Source organism: Periplaneta americana, chromosome 6, assembly GCF_040183065.1.
Source record: "Periplaneta americana isolate PAMFEO1 chromosome 6, P.americana_PAMFEO1_priV1, whole genome shotgun sequence".
NCBI lineage: Eukaryota > Metazoa > Arthropoda > Insecta > Blattodea > Blattidae > Periplaneta > Periplaneta americana.
The window spans coordinates 81,014,433-81,036,984 of record NC_091122.1 but is presented as its reverse complement, the minus strand read 5'-3'; the positions used below and the strand labels follow the sequence as shown (position 1 = coordinate 81,036,984).

At 35.9% G+C, this 22,552-nt stretch overlaps 1 protein-coding gene across 5 annotated transcripts in view; it reads right to left on the bottom strand.

Annotated features, from left to right (window-relative positions):
- The window catches only part of LOC138701460 (E3 ubiquitin-protein ligase SHPRH), a 444,559-nt gene that overhangs the window by 154,800 nt on the left and 267,207 nt on the right, over nt 1-22,552 (bottom strand). For all 5 annotated transcript variants that reach the window (XM_069828349.1, XM_069828345.1, XM_069828347.1 and 2 more), the window contains 3 exons: nt 20,591-20,768; nt 19,271-19,386; nt 1,831-1,968 (listed from right to left, as the gene is read on the bottom strand). In XM_069828349.1, the coding sequence (XP_069684450.1) occupies nt 1,831-1,968; nt 19,271-19,386; nt 20,591-20,768 (432 nt within the window). The remainder of the gene's footprint in view (nt 1-1,830; nt 1,969-19,270; nt 19,387-20,590; nt 20,769-22,552) is intronic.

The window sequence follows — 22,552 nt, the reverse complement described above, 5'->3', positions numbered from 1 at the left end:
AAGATTTGAATAATTTCAAGCGAAAAATTGTTCCGGGGCCGGATATCGATCCCGGGACCTCTGGTTGAATGTACCAGCGCTCTCCCAACTGAGCTACCCGGGAACTCCACCCGACACCGTCTCAACTTTTCCCTTTATATCAACACAACTCGCGTGGGCTGACAAAACGCCAGAGACCCACATCGAGTGCACACAAACTCTGTGTGACTTGGAATTGTGGTTTTCTGTTAACGTACACAGTGACGTATATATTATGCAAATCTAGTCTTCCAGGTAAAGCTTCCTGTAAAGCACATTTGAATAATTTCAAGGCAAAATTGTTCCGGGGCCGGGTATCGATCCTGGGACCTCCAGTTGCACATACCAGCACTCTCCCAACTGAGCTACCCAGGAACTCCAACCGACACCGTCTCAACTTTTCCCCTTATATCCACACAACTCACGTGGGCTGACGAAACGCCAGAGACCCACATCGAGTGCACACAAACTTGGAATTGTGGTTTTCTGTTAACGTACACAGTGACGTATATATTATGCAAATCTAGTCTTTCAGGTAAAGCTTCCTGTAAAGCTAATTTGAATAATTTCAAGGGAAAAATTGTTCCGGGGCCGGGTATCGATCCCGGGACCTCTGGTTGAACGTACCAGCACTCTCCCAACTGAGCTACCCGGGAACTCCACCCGACACCGTCTCAACTTTTCCCTTTATATCCACATAACTCGCGTGGGCTGACGAAACGCCAGAGACCCACATCGAGTGCACACAAACTCTGTGTGACTTGGAATTGTGGTTTTCTGTTAACGTACACAGTGACGTATATATTATGCAAATCTAGTCTTTCAGGTAAAGCTTCCTGTAAAGCTAATTTGAATAATTTCAAGGGAAAAATTGTTCCAGGGCCGGGTATCGATCCCGGGACCTCTGGTTGAATGTACCAGCGCTCTCCCAACTGAGCTACCCAGGAACTCCACCCGACACCGTCTCAACTTTTCCCTTTATATCCACACAGCTCGCGTGGGCTGACGAAACGCCAGAGACCCACATCAAGTGCACACAAACTCTGTGTGACGAATTGTCACAGGAAGCTTTACCTGAAAGACTAGATTTGCATAATATATACGTCACTGTGTACGTTAACAGAAAACCACAATTCCAAGCCACACAGAGTTTGTGTGCACTCGATGTGGGTCTCTGGCGTTTTGTCAGCCCATGCGAGTTGTGTGGATATAAAGGGAAAATTTGAGACGGTGTCGGGTGGAGTTCCCGGGTAGCTCAGTTGGGAGAGTGCTGGTACGTTCAACCAGAGGTCCCGGGATCGATACCCAGCCCCGGAACAATTTTTCCCTTGAAATTATTCAAATCTGCTTTACAGGACGCTTTACCTGAAAGACTAGATTTGCATAATATATACGTCACTGTGTACGTTAACAGAAAACCACAATTCCAAGTCACACAGAGTTTGTGTGCACTCGATGTGGGTCTCTGGCATTTTGTCAGCCCACGCGAGTTGTGTGGATATAAAGGGAAAAGTTGAGATGGTGTCGGGTGGAGTTCCTGGGTAGCTCAGTTGGGAGAGCGCTGGTACATTCAACCAGAGGTCCCGGGATCGATACCCGGCCCCGGAACAATTTTTCCCTTGAAATTATTCAACATTCATTTTAGCTGAAGTGTTAAGAAAAAAAATAATTTGAGCACAAATCTAGGACCTGAATGTTTTTTTTTTGTATTTTTTTTTGTATCTCCTGAAAAGTTTAGTTTTCTAAACATGTGGGGTTTCTCAATATTCCAGTTCAATTGCTCTGCGAGTCATTAGAACTAGGTATTCTGACCTGAATATCACATTTGTGCATGTACTTTTGCTCCAGAGCTCTGGCTTCTTCTCTAAGCTTATCATCTCGAAGTGTGGGAGAAATGCCTTCGTGGTGTCCATCCAGCATATCAGCCAAGTTGTGCAAAGTATGTATCATCTACAACGCAATATCAAGTTTTAATATGGGTGACCAAGTTATCTTTGTTTGAATAACAGAAACGAAAATGATGACGATATTGATGACAGTAGTAGTAGTAATAATAGTAACAGAATGAGAGTAATAATAATAATAATAATAATAATAATAATAATAATAATAATGATAATGACGATAATAATGACGATGATGATGATGATAATAATAATAATAATAATAATAATAATAATAATAATAATAATAATAACAACAACAATAATGATACAATACATAAACACAATCCCCAGTAAAATAACTGAAGAAACTGAAAGAAGCAAGCACCTCACTAATCCTGATGTTGGCTGACATAAAGCTGAAACTAGTCAACTAGGTAATTAAAACTTAATTTATTTTAACACATGAAAGTGGTTACATTAACTATATTCTGCTGCAGGAGCAGCAGGAGGAAATCTGTTTATTGTAGACAGCTGACTAAAGAAGTAGTTGACCAAACAAGATAGAAAAAGAGAGAGAGAGAGAGGGAGGGAGGGGGAGAGGAGGAGAGGGGAAGGGGAGGGAGAGGGAGAACAGAAGTTCTTGCTCCTATTAGTAATTACTGATATATCTGCTGAAAAGGTCAGGAATGGAGGTTCATATATTCTTTTCTAAATCAACTCTGCTGCTTGTTCAAAAGAAGTTAACATGATGATGGTCAGGTTAATAGTAAGTGCAAATTTCCTATGTAGTTCGATTGCAATGTGTCTATTTGCTCCCTCTACAGAAATACAGTAAACTTCTTTATATAGCTCCTAGTTCATTTTCTGAAAGGCATCAGCAATCATTGTTTGGACAGTATGGTAACAAACATTTCGCAGAAGCCCATTCTTTGGACATGATCCCAAAACATGACTTGAAGTTTCAATTTCGTTACAGCAAATATGGCAGCAACAGCTATCTTGGGATCTTCCAGTAACATATCTAACTGGAAATGTGTTGGTGTTCATTTTAACTCCTGTCATTCATTCACAAGTACTAATACCTTCTCTAGTTTTCATCCAAGTATTCACTGTATATACTTCTTCAAAGAAGACAATTCTTTTACATTTATGGGTTCACAGTTATAATATTTTTCACATGACTTAGTTCATATGTCCCGTCTTCCTCGTGACTACAAATTTCAACTGGGCACACGTAATCTTTAACTTATCATAACTAACAGCGACTGAGTCTTAATAATACATGCTTAAGCAGGTATGGCTCATATTCTTCTGAGAGACTAAAAAGTAGCAATTTCCATGAACTAACTCGCATAAGAAGGGGAACAGCTCTGTGGCAGCTTGTCTGCCTCCAAACTAGCTGGCTCAGGTTCGATTTTCAGTGGGACCAGAGATGTTCTATCTCGGGACTAGGAGAGGTGGTGGTGCACAACTTCTAATCACTAGATTGTGCACCAATATGCCTGGGTTAAATCCTAAATCTCTCTGCAGTGCATATGAAGAGAAAGCATATGTCACTGCTGACAGTGATTCATCTGATGGATGGGAATGTTAAGTCTGGCAGCTCCCTTGGTGCTATTTGACAGGAATAGGCTACGTGCTGACACAGAGCTTCCCCTTTCGCCTTTCTCATCTTCATAATCATCCTCACCCATTCCCTACACTGCACATATACTCGTACAAACACTTACACATACATTTACCCTAATACACGACACAACTCTCTACAGATGTGTACACATCATGCACAGCACAGCCTGCCAAAATGGTGTGCAACTTGAAAATGGTCCACAGTCCTGCCATCTATCTGCAATATGCAGAACCCGAATCACATAAGTGAAGTGTGCACGCACGCACGCACACACACACACCTCTTTACACTTATGGGGAATTTATACCATTCTGTAAAACTGATATTCCTCAGGACAGATTTTAAAGTTTTACTAGTTGATGCAATATAAACATTTTTATCAGTTGCAGCTTATGGAGGCAGAGTTTCTGTTTCTCTTGTAGTGTTCTAATTGCATCAATGTAGGTGTCATGGGCTAGTTCCAGAGGTGTCAATCTTTGAAGTGGGTTATATGTAATCCCATCTTATTCATCCCTCCCCTTCGAAAAAGTCAGATCTGAACTATATTACAACTACATGTTACCTGTCAGTTCTTCTGCATGTTTTGCATCTAACAGCTGCTTTTCTGTAAATGTATATGAACCAAAACATTTTCTGCAAATCTAGCTTTCAGGTGAAGCTGATTTGAATAATTTCAAGGGAAAAATTGTTCTGGGGCGGGTATCGAACCTGGGACCTTTGGCTGAGCGCGCCAATGCTCTACCAACTGAGCTATCCAAGAACTGGTCTCTGGGTCTCTGGTAGCCTGTCAGTCCACTTGAGGTATGTGGATATAAAGGGAAAAATTGAGCCTGTATCTGGTGTAGTTTCTGCTCAGCCAAAGGTTCCGGGTTCGATACCCAGCCCTGGAACAATTTTTCCCTTGAAATTATTCAAAAGTTTTCTACATTTACTGACACTTGGAGAGCTGCTTTTGAGCAGCAATGTGTACAAGATGATAAGAAAAACTCAGAACATTAATAGATGAATGCTTCTTTCACAAATCTGGCAACACCATTTATTCCACCTATCACTGTATAAGCATTATTGCAAGAAAAACACATGAAATTTCCCCAAGGAATACCTAGGGAAGACAATTCTTTATGAGTAACTGGAAGAATTCCTCCTCCTGTATTGTCAATACTCTCTAGCAATAATAAAAGAATGGATATTTGACCTTGCTTAGAATTAAGGGAATAAAGTTTTACGGAATTTGTATCAATAGCCAAGGAAAATGGTGTTTCTTATAAAAGTTCAACTGTTTCTTTCTTTGTCTCACCTACAATGTACTGAATTATTACAGAAGATTTTGTCCTTGCACAATTATACTTCTGTGCTATTAGAGAATCAGGAAACATAGCTCCGAATAAATTTCCCACATCGTCAGAAATAGCTACTGCTCTAAAAGAAATTATGTAAACAACAATTCGACATTCGTGGCCATTGTTTCATCATTATTAACAAAGAATAACGAAATATGCTTGTTTTTCAATTTCACTTGCCCATGTTTTATGCTTCTTTGAATCAATATGTCTATCATCTCGGCCATCATGAGCTACAGAAAAATCACATGAGCAGACATTACAAAACGCATGGTTTTCACTAAAATGTGAAGCAACAAAATATGGCCATTCCTTTGTGTAATCATCTCTGTCTTCTTACTAGCGCCATTAGCAGTTTGATAATTTAGTTGCAAATAGAACTAGAAGCAAGCAATGTTAACATATTTTCTCCCATTTTCTAACTCCAGAATAAATACTATAACACAAGTTTTTTTTTCCCATGATAATATTGCAATTTTATAATAAAGGAGAGGAATCCACAATAGTTGGCACCACAATAGTTCAAATTTTTTGGCGATGTTGAAATTCTGAAGATAAGCCTTCCAAGTACCTCTGAGAAGTTCAAGATTTCTATGTGTTAGCATGTGTTTTAAGTATAACATTGCTGAAGGAACATCACTTGGAAGAAAGATGATTTATTTAATTGGATTACTAAGAATATCCAAGATGGCGGCCGACTTGGGAAATGTAAATGTAGCTCCCGCATTTTGTAGTAATTTCAATCTTCCTAACAACAAATCGTGTACAAGGTGTTGCAGTCTGGAAAGGAAAGTGGATAAACTTCAAGGAGAGTTGTTATCTGTGTTGGAAATAATTAAAGTGCTGCAAGAGGATGGAAACATTCTACAGCACCAAGGAGAGGTTCCAATTTGTAGGCCTAATTGCAGTACCGCGAAAGAAGAAAGTTCCTTGGAAACGCTTGGATGGACTATAGCAACAGGTAAAAAGGGGACTAAAGCAAATAATTCTAGAGAATTTCACCATCCCGATCAACAACCGTTTCCAGTAATAGTAAATCGCTATGAAGTGCTCCAGAGTCAACAGGAGAAGGAAAGTGTGGTTCAAAGGAAGAACCAAAATGGCGGAAAATGTAAACAAAGAAGTCTACCGAGTACAAAGAAACGTACTGTTACAGTTATTGGTGACAGTCATGCGAGAGGTTGTGCAGAGAACATAAAATATCTTAGTAAAGTGCCGATTAATGTTACTGGTTACGTGAAACCCAACGCTACCACTAAAGATATAGTAGAAAGTGCCAAATCTGACATCACGAAATTAACAAAAAATGACTTTGTGGTAGTGTGGGGAGGTACAAATGACATCAGCAAAAACAATGCAGCCCATGCTATTAGGAACCTGACGTCGCTTGCAAATAAATGCAGTCATACAAATGTCCTGCTCATAAGTGCTCCACACAGACATGATCTCATAGCTTCATCTTGTGTAAATAAGGAAGTCAAGTCATTTAATTGTAGACTGAAAAAAGGATGGGAATCTTCAAAAATGTTAGGATAATCGACATAAACCTGGATAGAAATAAATTCACTAGACATGGACTTCATCTTAACAACAGTGGGAAGCAACAAATGGGAGAACACATTATGAATGAAATACTGAATGTAATTGGGAGTGCAACAAGGGACCCCATCGTGATGGATTGGACCAGACCGGATACAGAAGACTCGACAAAAGAAGCCGATGTCATCGAGGGAACAGCTGACAGGGGAGACTCGGCAGAAGAAGGCGACGCCAACAAGCGAACAGCGGAGACTCGACAGAAGAAGACGATGCCAACAAGGGAACTACTGACAGGGGAGACTCGGCAGAAGAAGACGACGCCATCGAGGGAACAGCTGACAGGGGAGACTCGGCAGAAGAAGGCGACGCCAACAAGCGAACAGCGGACATGGGAGATTCGACAGAAGAAGACGACCCCAACAAGGGAACTACTGACAGGGGAGACTCGGCAGAAGAAGACGACGTCATCAAGAAAAGTGCTGACAGGGGAGAACTACCCGAGGAACTGGATGCTGACGAGGGAACTGCGGATAGGGGAGAACTGTCCAAGGAATCTGAAGCTGACAAGGAAACTGCTGATCTTCGTAAATCTCAGAGGAAAAGGATACCTCCTAAAAAGCTAAGTGATGATTTTTTATAAACAGATCAATCAATAGGATAGATAATATTGGTAAATTAATTACACTTGATATGGTAAAGACTTCTGGTAATACTAATAATATATTCAACTCTACTGGTATGTCAATAATGCATCAAAACTTTCAATGCCTTAAAAATAAGTTAAATGAATTAGAAGTACTATTCAGTCATGAATTACGAGATATAGATATTTTGTGTTGTACAGAACACTGGCTAAATGAAAAAGAAGTAACTTTATTCCATATTAAAAATTATAAACTTGCAAGTACCTTTAGTCGCACAAAGTATAAAAACGGAGGCTCAGCAATATTTGTAAAAGCCACCAGTAACATATCTCATATTGAGAAAAGACAAACATACTACCTTAACCGAGAAAAGGATTTTGAACACGTAGTAACAGAAATAAATTACTCAAATTATTGTTTCACAGCAGCCTGCATTTATAGATCACCAAGTGGATCTTTGAAAACATTTCTTGAGAATCTTGAAATCCTATTGCACTCGTTAAAAAACAACAATAAACCATTAATTTTATGTGGCGATTTCAATATAGATTTTTCAGAAAACAATAGTGCAGCTTCTGATTTCAGTTCACTGATTCATTCATTTAACTTAATAGAAACTATAGATTCCCCCACACGTATAACTCCTACATCACAGACATGCCTGGATCAAATAGTTATTGATAATGATTTCTACCCATTCTCAGCAGAAAATATAAAAATGGGAATTTCAGACCATAATGCTACATTTTTACATATAAAATTAGAAGCAAATGCTGAACCTAAAGCTAGTAATAAGTCCGTCAGCTATAAAAGATCATTTAATGAGTCAAATATAGAATACTTTAAATCTATGCTCCTAAAAGAAGACTGGTCTGATGTGTTTAACAAAACAGATGTAAATGAAAAATCAGTGGAATTCATTAACACTGTAACACATTATTTCAATATCGCATTTCCAATTAAAAAAATTATTCTTTCAAACAAAATGAATAAATAAAAAAATTGGATAACGAAAGGAATCATAATTTCTTGTAAAAGGAAAAGACAATTGCACAATATATGTCAATATACAAATGATTTAAATCTCAAACTATATTATAAAACATATTGTAACATCCTAAAAAAAGTAATCCATAAGGCAAAATTAAATTACAATCAGGACTTCATTTTGAGAGCAGAAAATAAAAGTAAAGCAATTTGGGATGTGGTAAAAAGGGAAACCGGGAAAAAATCAGACAAAGTCAATATTGAATTATTAAACAATGGTAGCTTAATTAAGAGTCCACATAAATTAGCTGAAGTGTTTAATAACTACTTTGCAAATGTTACGCAAACTTTAGAACCTGCACTAACAAGGAATCCACAGCCAACCTTTCAACATACAGGGAATAAAAGTACAATTTTTTTAAAACCAGTAACCACAGAAGAAATTCACAAAATAATGGGAAACCTAAAATGTAGCCTGGCATCTGGAATTGACGAAATCCCAGATGCAGTAATAAAAGCTTGTAATCATCTTCTAGCTCTGCCAATGACAGACATCTGTAATTTATTCTTAGTCACTGGTAAATTTCCAGAGATCTTTAAAGTAGCAAAAGTTTGCCCAATTTTTAAAAAGGGAGTTAAACAAAATATTGAGAACTATAGGCCTATATCCCTATTATCTGGGTTCTCGAAAGTCCTTGAAAAGGTTATGTACAACAGATTAGTCTCATTCCTAGAATATAATAATATACTGTCAAATTCTCAGTTTGGTTTTAGAAAAGGTAAAGGAATCAATAATGCTGTAATATCGTTTATCGAATCAATCCTCAATGCTAAAAACAATAAAGAACAAACCGTTGGACTTTTCCTGGACCTTAGCAAAGCATTTGACATGGTTAATCATGAAATTCTAATCTGGAAACTACAACAATTTGGCATAAGGGGATTAGCAGGGAACTGGTTCATCTCGTACTTAAGCAATAGGGAACAGGTTGTACAAATTGGCTCAGTAAAATCAAAATCCGTTCCTATGCCCCATGGTGTCCCTCAAGGCTCAATTCTTGGTCCAATATTATTTCTCCTATACATAAATGATCTCCCGTTAAATATAACTGAAGGGAAAACTGTCTTATTTGCAGATGACACAAACATAATACTGAGTGATAATAAGGAAGAGAACTTGCAAATGAAAATTAATGCAACATCAACGAAACTAGACAAGTGGCTAGCAAATAATAAGCTTAAATTAAATGTAAATAAAACTGTATATGTATCTTTCAATCAATATCCAACTGACCAGATTCACATAGTTCTTAGTAATACCATAATTAAGGAAGTAGAATGCTCTAAATTTTTAGATATATGGATAGATTCCAGTCTAACATGGGAAAAGCATATACAACATCTAACTGAGAAGCTGAGTCGCTTATGTTATGCTTTTCGTGTCCTTGCGAAGATATCATCCATGGAACTTTTAATATCAGTCTATTTTGGATATGTTCATTCAATACTATCATATGGCATTATTACCTGGGGATCTTCACCAAAAGTGACACAAGTCCTCAAATTGCAGAAAAGAATACTCAAAATCATTAAAAAAGTTCCTATTCGGACTGAAAGTATAAAAATTTTCAGAGAACTAAAAATCTTACCTGTACCCTGCATATATATTTTAGAAACAGTGTGCTTTATTCATCAAAACATAGATTCCTTTAAAACAAATTCAACCTATCATGAGTATAACACCAGCACATCCCAAAACATACATCTGAATTACCACAGGCTTACCAGAAGTCTTAACAGCATATCACATAGAGGCAGCAATTTATATAATAAACTTCCACAGAAAATCAAAGAACCTAACATAAGAAAATTAAAAAAAGAGGTAAAGAACATTTTATTAACACATATGCCATTTTGCACAAATGAATACCTAAATTTAAAATTTTAGAATTTAACGTTTCTTGATACTGCCCTTGACCATTTATGTTTCAGGTAACTCAGAGTTGAAGAAAAGACAGGGGAAAGCAAAAAGAGAAGATACTAGGTAGAACAGTGGAGACTGAAGATCAAGCTTGTCCTATATATATTTTTTTTTCCTTTTTTTTCTCTCTTTTTTTTTGCATGTCACTTAATATTAAACTGTTAAATTTATTTAGAATTAAGTCTATTTTTGTATTATATTGTATGTTATGTCATTTTTCTTGTGTACTGACGACGCCATGAATGCTTGTAATTCTATTCAGCTAATAAAGATCTAATCTAATCTAATCTAATATGATCCAACACTTCTAAAAACTTAGGTGAAAGGCAATGAAGAGGAGCAAACAGAAGAGGGTAAAACAAAGTAGGCCTAATGTACTGATTTATGATAATTCTCCATGACATTTTAGGAGAACCATAGATACTAGTTGTTCTATATTGCTCTGTAATCTATACTAATAATAAATCTGTAACCGAAATTTTTCTGGTAATTTTCGCTTTTCAAAAAATAATTGTTGTTAACATGTATAATTAATCATCCTGAACTGAAAATCGCTTTTTTGAAATTTTTCTTTGTATGTTTGTCTATCTAGATGTTTATCTTTTCATGCGATAATGGTTGAATGAATTTCGATGAAAACTGGAATATAAATTAAGTTCGTTGTAACTTAGATTTCAGGCTATATGGCATTCAAAATACTTTATTTAAAAGGGAGGTTATAAGGGGGCCTGAATTAAATAAATCGAAATATCTCGCTTATCATTAATTTTTTGAAAAATGTTACATAAGAAAAGTTTCTTTAAAAATGATTTCCGATAATTTTATTCTATGCAAAATTTTGATAGGACTGATATTTAAGGATATACAAGAGTTTTAAAATAACAATACAATACATTTTCACTGCTGTCTCAGATTATAGTGTCATTGTTCCTGCAATAACTCCTATGTGCAAAATATAAAATTTTTCAGTAGGAAGAAAAAATACATTTATTCATTCTATGGCAGCGGTACATAGAAGATCGTGAATTCTTACATTTTCGAAAGAAAGAAATATAATTACATATAGGAGATTTTATTATTTGCTGTATCACTATTTAAGTTATTTATAGAGCAAAAATCTGAAAATCGATAAATATGTCACAGGAGTTATTGCAGGAATGACGATGGCTATAATGAAATGAAAACAAATGACTCCGTCTATTTAAGGTGGCCTTGATGTTTATCAATATTAATATAGAGAATGTTTGTGTGTTTAAATGAAATAATCTCAAAAGCTAATTAACCGATTTGGATAATTCTTTCACTATTTGAAATTTGTAGTTTCTTTAGATGGATGTAATGCTACATATGAGGACTGAGGTAAGATTAAAATAGATCTTTACGCACAGAAAACTTGATATTCTGTCAAAATATTGTGTAACTTGATTATTGCAACTTTATTTGGTCCACATAAAATACTCTTTTATACACTTATACTTTTATACACTTCAGTTTCATTTTGTCCACAGAACATAATAGTATTTTTAAGAGTTCTGTCGTAAAGATGAGTATTTTTACTGGACCAAAAATACAGCACATAATAAATAAGCATTTTACCGTAGAGATCACTGGAGCTGATTTATTTTAAAAGGTGTTATGAAATGGCATTCCTGTACTCATAATTTACCCATATTCGTTTCCTGTATTTTTTAAATAATATTTATGTACCACATTCATTTTCATTTTCTTCATTTACATAAACAATGATGCACAACTGAGTGAGTTGGCTCAGATGGTAGAATTTGAGACTCACATTCGAGAGTTCAAACTCTGTGGCCGACAAATCTGACTGTAGTCATAAAGACAAATGTCAGATTGGAAATTTACATGCTGATTCAACACTGTCTCAATTACAGATATAATAAACATTAATCAAGATCTATAATCAGTTATGTAACTGATTACAACACACTACAGAAACAGGAACTCGACAAGAGTAAAAATGGCCTACTGGTATACCCACACATTCTAAACATGCAACATGACCACATATGTTAAAGCGTGTCTAAATAAACTTATTAAAGGATGCAATCAAGACTAATTTAGAAAAATGTTAAACGAATTATCCTTGCACCAAAAACGGATGTTCTCTGAACCAAATGAACATATTTTAATTATTTGCATGTAATAACAATAAGAAATATGTTAAAGGAATTATCCTTACAGGAAATGAGTTCTCTCTGGTCCAAAATGATAGTATTTTAATTATTTAAATACAATTTCAATTAAATAACATATTAAACGATTTATCCTTCTATTAAACACAGATGTTCCCTGGACCAAATGTACTATTTTAATTACAGTATGTAATTACTTTATATTTATTTCTAACAAGTGCACCGAAGTGCACAGGTATGGCTAGTTGTTTAATACATTTTGAAGCATAAAATTTAATTTCACCATTAAAATCAGTAACGAAATATTTAATCTGAGTGTGATTACCAACTGAGATAATATTCCCATTGTTGGCATGTATTATGTATGATAGAGTGGGAAAGTAGAGTGCCATTAGCAAATTTATGGCTTGAAGAGTGCCATTAGCAAATTTATGGCTTGACTTTTATTCATATTGAAAATTTTAATTACAGCAAACTCTCGATTATTCGATTTGTTTAAGCTCACACAACTAGCAGCACACATGTCATAAACAGCAACAATCAACACAGCTGTAGTATAAACACAGTACAATACGTACTAAATAAGCGAAGCAAACTGGAAAAACTTATAAAATCCAAAATTAACAACATGCTGTACACTAATTTCAATGCAGTAATGTATTTAGTACTGTAATTAGAAACATTAGAATATAAATGATATCGTATTTTGAGTGTCTAATTTGTTAGTGTTAGAGCAACAAAGGACGTTTTGTCTTTCTAATTACAATTTAGTTAACTTTATTGTGTTTTTTTTTTTTTTGTCGAATGTTGGCGACAGTTATTTTAAAATTAAACTGATGTTGCGGTTATTGTAGATCATTACAGTACAGTATTTAATTTTCAACTGATGTGATTAGGTGGTGAGATGATCAGTATTGTGATAATTGTGGCACCTACTGATATAATGGCTGAGAAACGTAAAACAAGTGGTTCCAATACTGAAAGAAAAGTTAGAGTTGACAGAAAGGTTTAAGAAAGGTGAATCAGTAAAGAAACTAGCGAGTGGCATTGGTGTGCAAATGGTTAGAGACATTAACCAGTGGCAGTGTAGCTGGTCCTTTAAAGTGCAAATCAATGAAAAAATCAACATACGAAAATTTGGATACTGCATCTTACGATGGTTCCATCAGAAATGTTTGGAAGGAATTCCAGTATCCAGTGTAATGTGTGCTGAAAAGTGAAGTTCTTCCATGAAGAGTTAGGACTAGAAGGTTCCTTCAGTGCATCATCTGGTTGGTTTACCAAGTTCAAGCAAAGGTACAGAAAATGAGAAATTGCAGTGCAGGGTGAACATTTAAGTGCTGACACTTCTGCAGCAACTGAATTTCGAAGGAGTTCCAGGAATACATAACACATCAAAATTTGTGTTTAGACCAGATTTATAACATGGACGAAATCTATTTATATTAGAACTGTTTGTCCTCCCGTACTCTTGTGCATGAAACTGAACAACATGCACCTGGTCATAAGTCTTCTAAAGAAAGAATCACTATCATGAGTTGTGTAAATGCAAGCAGAAACCATAAATTGAAATTGTTGGTGGAAAGGAACACTAAAAAGCCTCGGTGTTTTAGAGGAAATGAGAAAGTCTCCCAATTCATTACTACAGTCAGAGAGCTGCTACAATGGATCGGGAATTATTCAGAAACTGGTTTCGAGAAAAATTTGTACCAGAAGTGGCTGCATTCTTTCAAAGTACTTGTATAGGCTTGCCAGCAAAAGCAGTCTCATTATTAGGCAATGCACCCTCACATCCTGGTGAGGATAAACTGATTTCTAGTGATGGTGGAATTTGTGTAAAGTTTGTGCTCCCGAATGTGGCAGCCATCTTACAGCCTATAGACTAGGGGGTCATTGTTACAATGAAGCAGATTTATCGACACAATCTTGTGCAAACTTTAACAGAGAAAGGTGAAAACCTACTGTGTTTTTTTTCTTTTTTTTTTTTGGAAAACACTGTCTCTATTGGATACTGTTCTGTTAATTACAAAATCATGGCAGAAATAGAAGAATCTGATTTTCAAGGATTCCCAGAGCAAAGTGATGCTTCACTTGGTTACAAACATACAATGCTAAGGAAATGTATACAAGGAAAATGTGGAAGATTGGCTAAACATAGACGCATATGAACTGGGCTTCCAGGTTTTGAGTGATGAAGAGAGAATCAGGGCAGCAACAGGCGAAGCAAGTGAGGAGAGTGAGGGAGAGGAAGAGGAAATACCGGAAGAAATGTGTGTGAATAATAGTGTCACTCTTCATTGTGTTGATACTTTGCTCGACTATATGGGACAATAGGATTATGATTACACAGATATCATTGTCATTCGGAATATTCGTTCCATTATAAGAAAAGATTTAAATGCATTTAAAAGACAGAGAAACATTACTTTTACTTTCATCCGAAAACAAACAGTGAAAGTTCTGCAGCAGTAGTGACAGTTTCAGGGGATTACCAGTGCAGTAAGTTCAATAATTAAACTGCATCTTGATATTGTTATTCTGCTGTAAAAAGTAAAAATAATAATCTTAAATACAATAAGTTAACTTACTAACATATATGTTTATGACTTTCTCATGCTAAAACATTATTGTGGCAAATCAATAAACATTTCCGATTATTCATGTTTTTCATTTATTCATGCCATTTTGACAGGTGATTAGCATATAATCAAGAGTTTGCTGTAATTTCTTAACTACTAATTGAGGCTTTCTGAAACAAGAACTCAACTACAAATTCTTTAAACTGATATGAGAGCATTTAGAATAGAAAGCGTGGTAACTCGGCAAGGATCTAATTGGACTTTAAACCCCCTAGTGTCGCCACGGCAACTGAGTGAAACATTGGCGTGGCAATCATTCTAAGATTCCAATTTTCCTCTTAATACTGTGGATAGAGCAGGTAGAACTCCTTCTGCTATGGAATTAAGGAGATATTTCTTGTGGTGTTTGAGTGATTTTTATTGTGGAGTTTAAGTGAGCGAGTAGTAATAAGCCTAATTGTTTTGTTCTTGATGTATATCCGATTATATAATTTGTAAGGAAGTAAGACGTTTCTTTTATCCACCCAAAGACTAGACTATTTTTCAGAAGTGCTGCAGAGCAATTCCACGAAGAGAGAAAACTATATGCTCGTTCTTATATCTGTGATATCCATTTTTCTGCGGTTTTGATTGTAAGAGCCGATAAATTTATTATTACCGGTAAAGAGGTAGGACTTCCAAGCAAGAACTGGCGACCAACACCATATGCTATAACACATATTTTTCCAAACTTGCCACGATATCTTAAAAAAAGAAAAGAAGAGAAAATATCCAATGAAGAGGACATCAATCCTTTCTCATAACAATGTACCCTTACCAAATACCATCTGGCTATGACCAATTCCATTGACGCTAGATAACCCAATAGTTGATACAGCATCCTTAAATATCCGAGTAAAAAAATAATTGGATGTGACACCAGATAATCAGAAAAACACTTTAGCTAATCTTGCACTTGTGTGCATTTATGTACCATTATGCCACACCTGAATGCCCAAAATTATGTCCAGTTACATTGACCATAATTCCTTCCAGCGAATGAACCCCAGACCAGCATTTCAGCTGTTTAGTGTGAGTTTTTCAAAATCGATACATTTTTTAGTCATAAACTGTGATGTGTTCGAGAGAAGTGAAAATACAAAAAGAATTTACAAGGTGAATGAACGACCTTGCAGATATGCTGAACTCAAAGACTCCCCCTCTGCCCTGTACAAAGGATCCTATCATTACACGATTTTAGAAAATATATTACACGTAAATGGCAATAAAAAGAACGCTTGAATTATTTAGAGTGACAATTCAGAGCACTCACGAAATATATTAATTCTTGTGAGATAGCAGATTTAAATATATTCTGACAGAAAAAAATTAATCAGGATCCTCTAGAGCGACATTTTGGAATTAGAAAATGATTATCTTGTGATGCTCACCATAGACTTTCTACATCTGAATATTTTTCAATCTATGTGCCGGTTAAAAAAATGTGGTGCATTCAAGTGCTAATTGTAAACTCCTAATTGAATCCAAGTACCTAGCTTCTACTTCATTAAATATACATGTTTAATTATTAATTATTTTATTTTTAATAATAGCACTTTATAGTTGTAATTAACGTAAAAGTTATTTCGGTAACAAAAGTACAGTATAACTCTACTTTGCATCTAGCCTACAACTTAATCTGCTTTACAATTTTATTACATTTGTTTATTACATTTCCACATCATAAGAGGTTTCTAAACGAGCATATGAGAAAGTAAAAGATCTCATGGAAAAGTCGTTAATTTAATATTCTCCAATAAGTAGCATACAACTAATTAATACAGTGCTACTAAATTGTTTTAATTTTACAAAACACAAAATAACCTAGGTATTGCAAAAGATCAAAACTTACATTAGCACAGATAAAATATCGAAGCTTAATTTATGAGTCTAAGTTACACGTAATATTTCTTGTTCCCCTGAATTATGTATAAACCAGATACAACTGCAACTAATGATTAAATAGTAGATAAAAACTATTGGTGAAAATAAAGTGTCTCCTTTATTATATTACATTCTTTCTTGTGTATAAAAAAACTATAATTTCATGTCAATGCGTACTTTATAATGCCATAAAAATGTTCAGTTTTGCGAAGCTCTACTTTTTTTTATGCATTTCTGGCTGAAGCCAGCACAAGGTTCCGTTTTTCGGTTAATTATTATATTTACTATTCAGGGTTGTGTATATAACTCACAATTTGTTAATGTAGTAATATTACATAAATATACATAGGCCAAATAGAAATGATCAGGACGAAATTCAAATACAAACTGCTGAGCCATTCATACCGGAACCCACACTTTCTGAAGTCGAAATTGCAATAGAAAATCTGAAAAAGCACAAGTCTCCAGGTATTGATCAAATTCCAGCAGAATTAATACAAGAGGGTGGAAGGGCATTATCTAGCGAAATTTATAAACTTGTACTTGCAAGTTGGGAAAAGGAAATTGTACCAGAACAATGGAAGGAGTCCATAATCGTACCTATTTTTAAGAAGGGGGAGAAGACTAACTGTAGTAACTTTCGAGGAATATCCCTTTTGTTGACGTCGTACAAAATTTTGTCGAATATCCTTTTGAGAAGATTAACTCCATATATAGATGAAATTATTGGGGATCATCAGAGTGGTTTTAGGCGTAATAGATCGACTATTGATCAGATTTTTTGTATTCGACAGATATTGGAGAAAAAATGGAAGTATAAGGGTACAGTACATCAGTTATTCATAGATTTCAAAAAGGCATATGACTCGGTTAAGAGAGAAGTTTTATATAATATTCTTATTGAATTTGGTATTCCCAAGAAACTAGTTCGATTAATTAAAATGTGTCTTAGTGAAACTTACAGCAGAGTCCATACAGGCCAGTTTCTATCTGATGGTTTTCCAATTCACTGCGGGCTAAAGCAGGGAGATGCACTATCACCTTTACTTTTTAACTTCGCTCTAGAATATGCCATTAGGAAAGTTCAGGATAATAGACAGGGTTTGGAGTTGAATGGATTACATCAGCTTCTTGTCTATGCGGATGACGTGAATATGCTAGGAGAAAATCCACAAACGATTAGGGAAAACGCGGAAATTCTAGTTGAAGCAAGTAAAGCGATAGGGTTGGAAGTAAATCCCGAAAAGACTAAGTATATGATTATGTCTCGTGACCAGAATATTGTACGAAATGGAACTATAAAAATTGGAGATTTATCTTTCGAAGAGGTGGGAAAATTCAAATATCTTGGAGCAACAGTAACAAATATAAATGACACTTGGGAGGAAATTAAACGCAATAAAAATATGGGAAATGCGTGTTATTATTCAGTTGAGAAGCTTTTGTCATCTAGTCTTCTGTCAAAAAATCTGAAAGTTAGAATTTATAAAACAGTTATATTACCGGTTGTTCTGTATGGTTGTGAAACTTGGACTCTCACTTTGAGAGAGGAACAGAGATTAAGGGTGTTTGAGAATAAGGTTCTTAGGAAAATATTTGGGGCTAAGAGGGATGAAGTTACAGGAGAATGGAGAAAGTTACACAACGCAGAGCTGCACGCATTGTATTCTTCACCTGACATAATTAGGGACATAAAATCCAGACGTTTGAGATGGGCAGGACATGTAGCACATATGGGCGAATCCAGAAATGCATATAGTGTTAGTTGGGAGGCCAGAGGGAAAAAGACCTTTGGGGAGGCCGAGACGTAGATGGGAAGATAATATTAAAATGGATTTGAGGGAAGTGGGATATGATGATAGAGACTGGATTAATCTTGCTCAGGATAGGGACCAATGGCAGGCTTATGTGAGGGCGGCAATGAACCTCCGGGTTCCTTAAAAGCCAGTAAGTAAGTAAGTAAGTAAGTAATATTACATTTTTAAACAAGTAAAATATTGTAACAAAGTACTCTACAATACATTCTTATCTAATGGGTTATTTTTAAAAACCTTTTGCATTTGCTCGAATAGCGATCCTGAAACTGGGCACGGAAAACAGAGCTAGCGCCACTTGGCGACGAACCACTGAACTAGAAGAAGTAACATCACTTTCTCTTCTACCCGCTCTGCTGATATACAGAGCATCGAACACTTTAGATCTTGTATAACAGCATGGTGCAGAATCATTTAAAATGTTCCAAAAGGCATTGTGTTTGTTGGAAATAATATCTTGTCAGGTGGGAGTTATGACATTAAGGATTTCAATATATACAGGGAACGGAAAAACTGCGTAATGTACGTTAAGTTGTTGTTCCAGGGAACATCTCAATCGCAAAATTGTTACAAGTGTAATTTATATAGTAGACCATGTAGTAACGCAACTCTGTAAGGAAGCAGGCTCACTTTGAAATAAAGTAATTCTACCTCATCGTCGTCGTCGTCCTCCTCCTCCTCCTCCTTCTCTACAAAATTATAAGAATTTTAGCAGTACATAACTCTGAATATGATACACACACATCCCATCTGTAATTTCACACACATCTCACCTGTAATTTATCAGTTTTTAGTTTGTCTTTATACTCTTCAGCAATTCTTAGTACACTTCTGTATGTCTCCACAGCTTTGGTCCAATTTTCTCTAATGATATGGATACCAGCCAGTCCTATGAAAAATAACAGTACATATTATATATGGTGTTCCATTTAAACCTCCCACATTTTAATTAATCACTGCTAACAAGGTATACCAAATTATGGAATGCGAGTGGTACTAAAAGGAAGAGAAACTCAAAGAATTTTTATTTAATGAATTTGAAGTTGATTGTTCACTTACTATGTTATGCCACAATCGCATAAATCAAAATGACGACTCCGCAGCAACACGCACAATCTGTATTCTGGTATGCAAAGACAAAATCAATTATTACAGTGCAAAGAAATTATCAGAGAGAATATGGAGGAGATGATGGGAAAACCATTAAGGCATGGTGCAAGAAGTTTATGGCAACTGGAAGTGTTAAAAAATAATCTGGAGGTTCGCATCGACATGTTTCAGAAGAGAAGGTGGAAGAAATTCCAGTGGGATATCAGGATTGTTTTTTTTTAAGAGTTCCAGTTGCCAGAAACTTCTCACATTTTGCCTTAAAGGTTTTCTCATCAGGTGCATCTCCTCCATATTCTCTCCAGTAATATCTTTGCTCTGTATGATTGATTTTGTCTCTGCATATCAGAATACAGATTGTGCGTGCTGCTGCAAAATCGCCATTTTGCTTTATGCGATTGTGGCGCAACATAGTGAGTGAACAATCAATTTAAAATTCACTAAATAAAAATTCTTTGAGTTTTTCTTTCTTTTAGTACCACTCACATTTCATAATTTGGCATACCTTGTTAGCAATGATTAATTAAAATGTGGGAGGTTTGAACTCAACTGTGTCCATCTCAATGTCAGCATCAGCAGCATCATTATCAATAAAAGAGTGTTTATGACTAATACAGAGTTCCTATGCAGACCGGTCCCAGGTATAATGTTCCATTAGCTTAATGATAGTAGTGCAGAGTGTCTGTCCTGAGGAAGCGAAGTGGTGAGGGGTAGAGTGGAACCAGACTGCATAGGAAAGCATACATGGACCTGTCCATATGCCAGCATATGTCCTCTCGCCGCTCGACAACAGATTTTGTTAGGTAGAGGTTGGAATGGGACCAGCCTGCATAGGAACTTTCTGAATATCATGCCCCACAAAACTCTCCACCTTCTTTATGCTCTACCACAATCTTGTTGTCCATTATTCTTAATGTGGAGCAATTCTGGGTAATTGATCATTGTTCATATTAAGTCATTACAATGAAACTAAATTGTGAACTCACCATTCAAAGCAGCAATATAGAGTCGGAGTGCTTCCTCACTCTCAGACTGAGTTTTCTTAATCAGTGATTCCAGCAGTTCTTCCATACTCATAGTAGCTTTAGTAGCTGTTAAGAATTGACCACGCACAGCTTGAGGATGTGAACAAGCTTGACGAAGCCGAAGTAAAGGTCCCAGAATCTGTCAAACATATTGAACTGTAAATATTGAATGTTGAAATAATTATCAAAATGTTTCATATTTATACCATATTCACATGTGCAATGGGTTTCCAATGTTCCGATATGGTGATATTTTCAGGAGATTTTCCAATGTCCTGCTCACACCTGTGTGGGGTGCAAAAGTCCCACTTTAATTATCATTTCTGAGTTTGACACGAAGAAAATACAGCCAGCTATCATGTTAACAAAACATGATTTAATTACATAGGTCTGCAAAATTAAGGATCATAAAAACTTTTCTCAAAATGTATGTTACACTTATAGTTTCTTGGGGTGCTGAATCCAAAAGTGAGGTCACATTTTCTCTATCATGTATCATTTTTCTGTAACATCGTTGACACTTTAAGCAATGTGAAGTTAATACGAAAAAGTAATGAAGTGAAACATGTCCTGTGGCAAATACGTATTAAAGGTATATTTTACAAAAACTATTAGATTCCATATTTAACAAGTCACATTTAGTCAAACCCTTTATACTGCCTTTTTCTCTTTATGGTGAAGTTCGCATGTTGCTTTTCCTCTTGTGTGTGGTTTCTGGAATGTCACAGTGTTTGCTCCAGCAGTAGTCTCCCATCATATTAATGTTCCACCAGCCTTGATATTTTCTTCCCATATCCTTAATGTCTTGGTGGAAACGTTTCCCTTCCTCCTTGCTCATGCACCAAGATTGTTGGGAAAATAAATTCAAGTGAGCATTCAGAAAACGAAGTTTTAAACTTACTGAGCATCCCAAGGCTTTGAATATCTCCACCATATTTTGAACAACCATTACATAGTAGGGGGTCTTGTTGTTTCCCAAGAACTTAGTAATTACACTTTTGAAGGCAGTCTATGCTTCTCTTTCAATTGCAGTCATCATATGAAGGAAGTTTTCATCTAACATCAGTCTTCTTACGTCTGAGCCAACAAAAATGCCCTCCTTTAGCTTCTGACAGACGAGAGAACTTACTGCAAAGGTACTTGAAGCATTCTCTATTTTTTGGCAAAGCTTTAAAACTGTTTCATGATGCCTAATTTTATGTGGAGAGGTGGCAGAAGTATTTTACTTGTATCAACAAGACTTTGTCGCAAAATATTTTTCCTCTCAGGTACAAGAGATGTTCTTCATGGTCAGTGCTTTTGTTTTCAATGATTGCTTCTCGCTCTGCTGTCCCATTCACAGAGGAAACATGGAAACTTAGTATACCCAGTCTGCCTACCAAGAAGAATGGACAACACTTTCATATCTCCAAAAATCATCCAGCTATGATCTTATATTTTATCTTTGTAAGAACCAGTTCAAGATCCTTCTAAGTTTCTTTACGGTGTACCGGATGACCAACAGATAACAAAGCATACTTGTTGCCATTGTGCAAAAGCACTGCCTTCAGACTTCTTTTGGAGGAATCAATAAAAAAAATCTCCATTCATCCACTTCGTACTGAACATTAAACTTTTGTATCACACCACAGGAATATCACTGCAGTATACTAAGGCACCCTCTTGTGAAAAGTAGGGAGTAAATTTCTGTTCTCTACTCCTATACCAATGAAGAGATGCTCCAGGGGCCTGTTTCTCAAAAATACTAGTTTAGTAGTTCAGCAGTTGCTAGTTACCAGAGTATATTTCACCAGCTCTAGTAGATTCTGTTTCTCAAACTATTTTACCAGTCTAGTAACTTGTGACAATTTTTCACTAGTTACATGATCTCTTTCACTAGTCAGCTGATTGAGTGCATTTGTTTATAGTAATTGGTAGGTATTG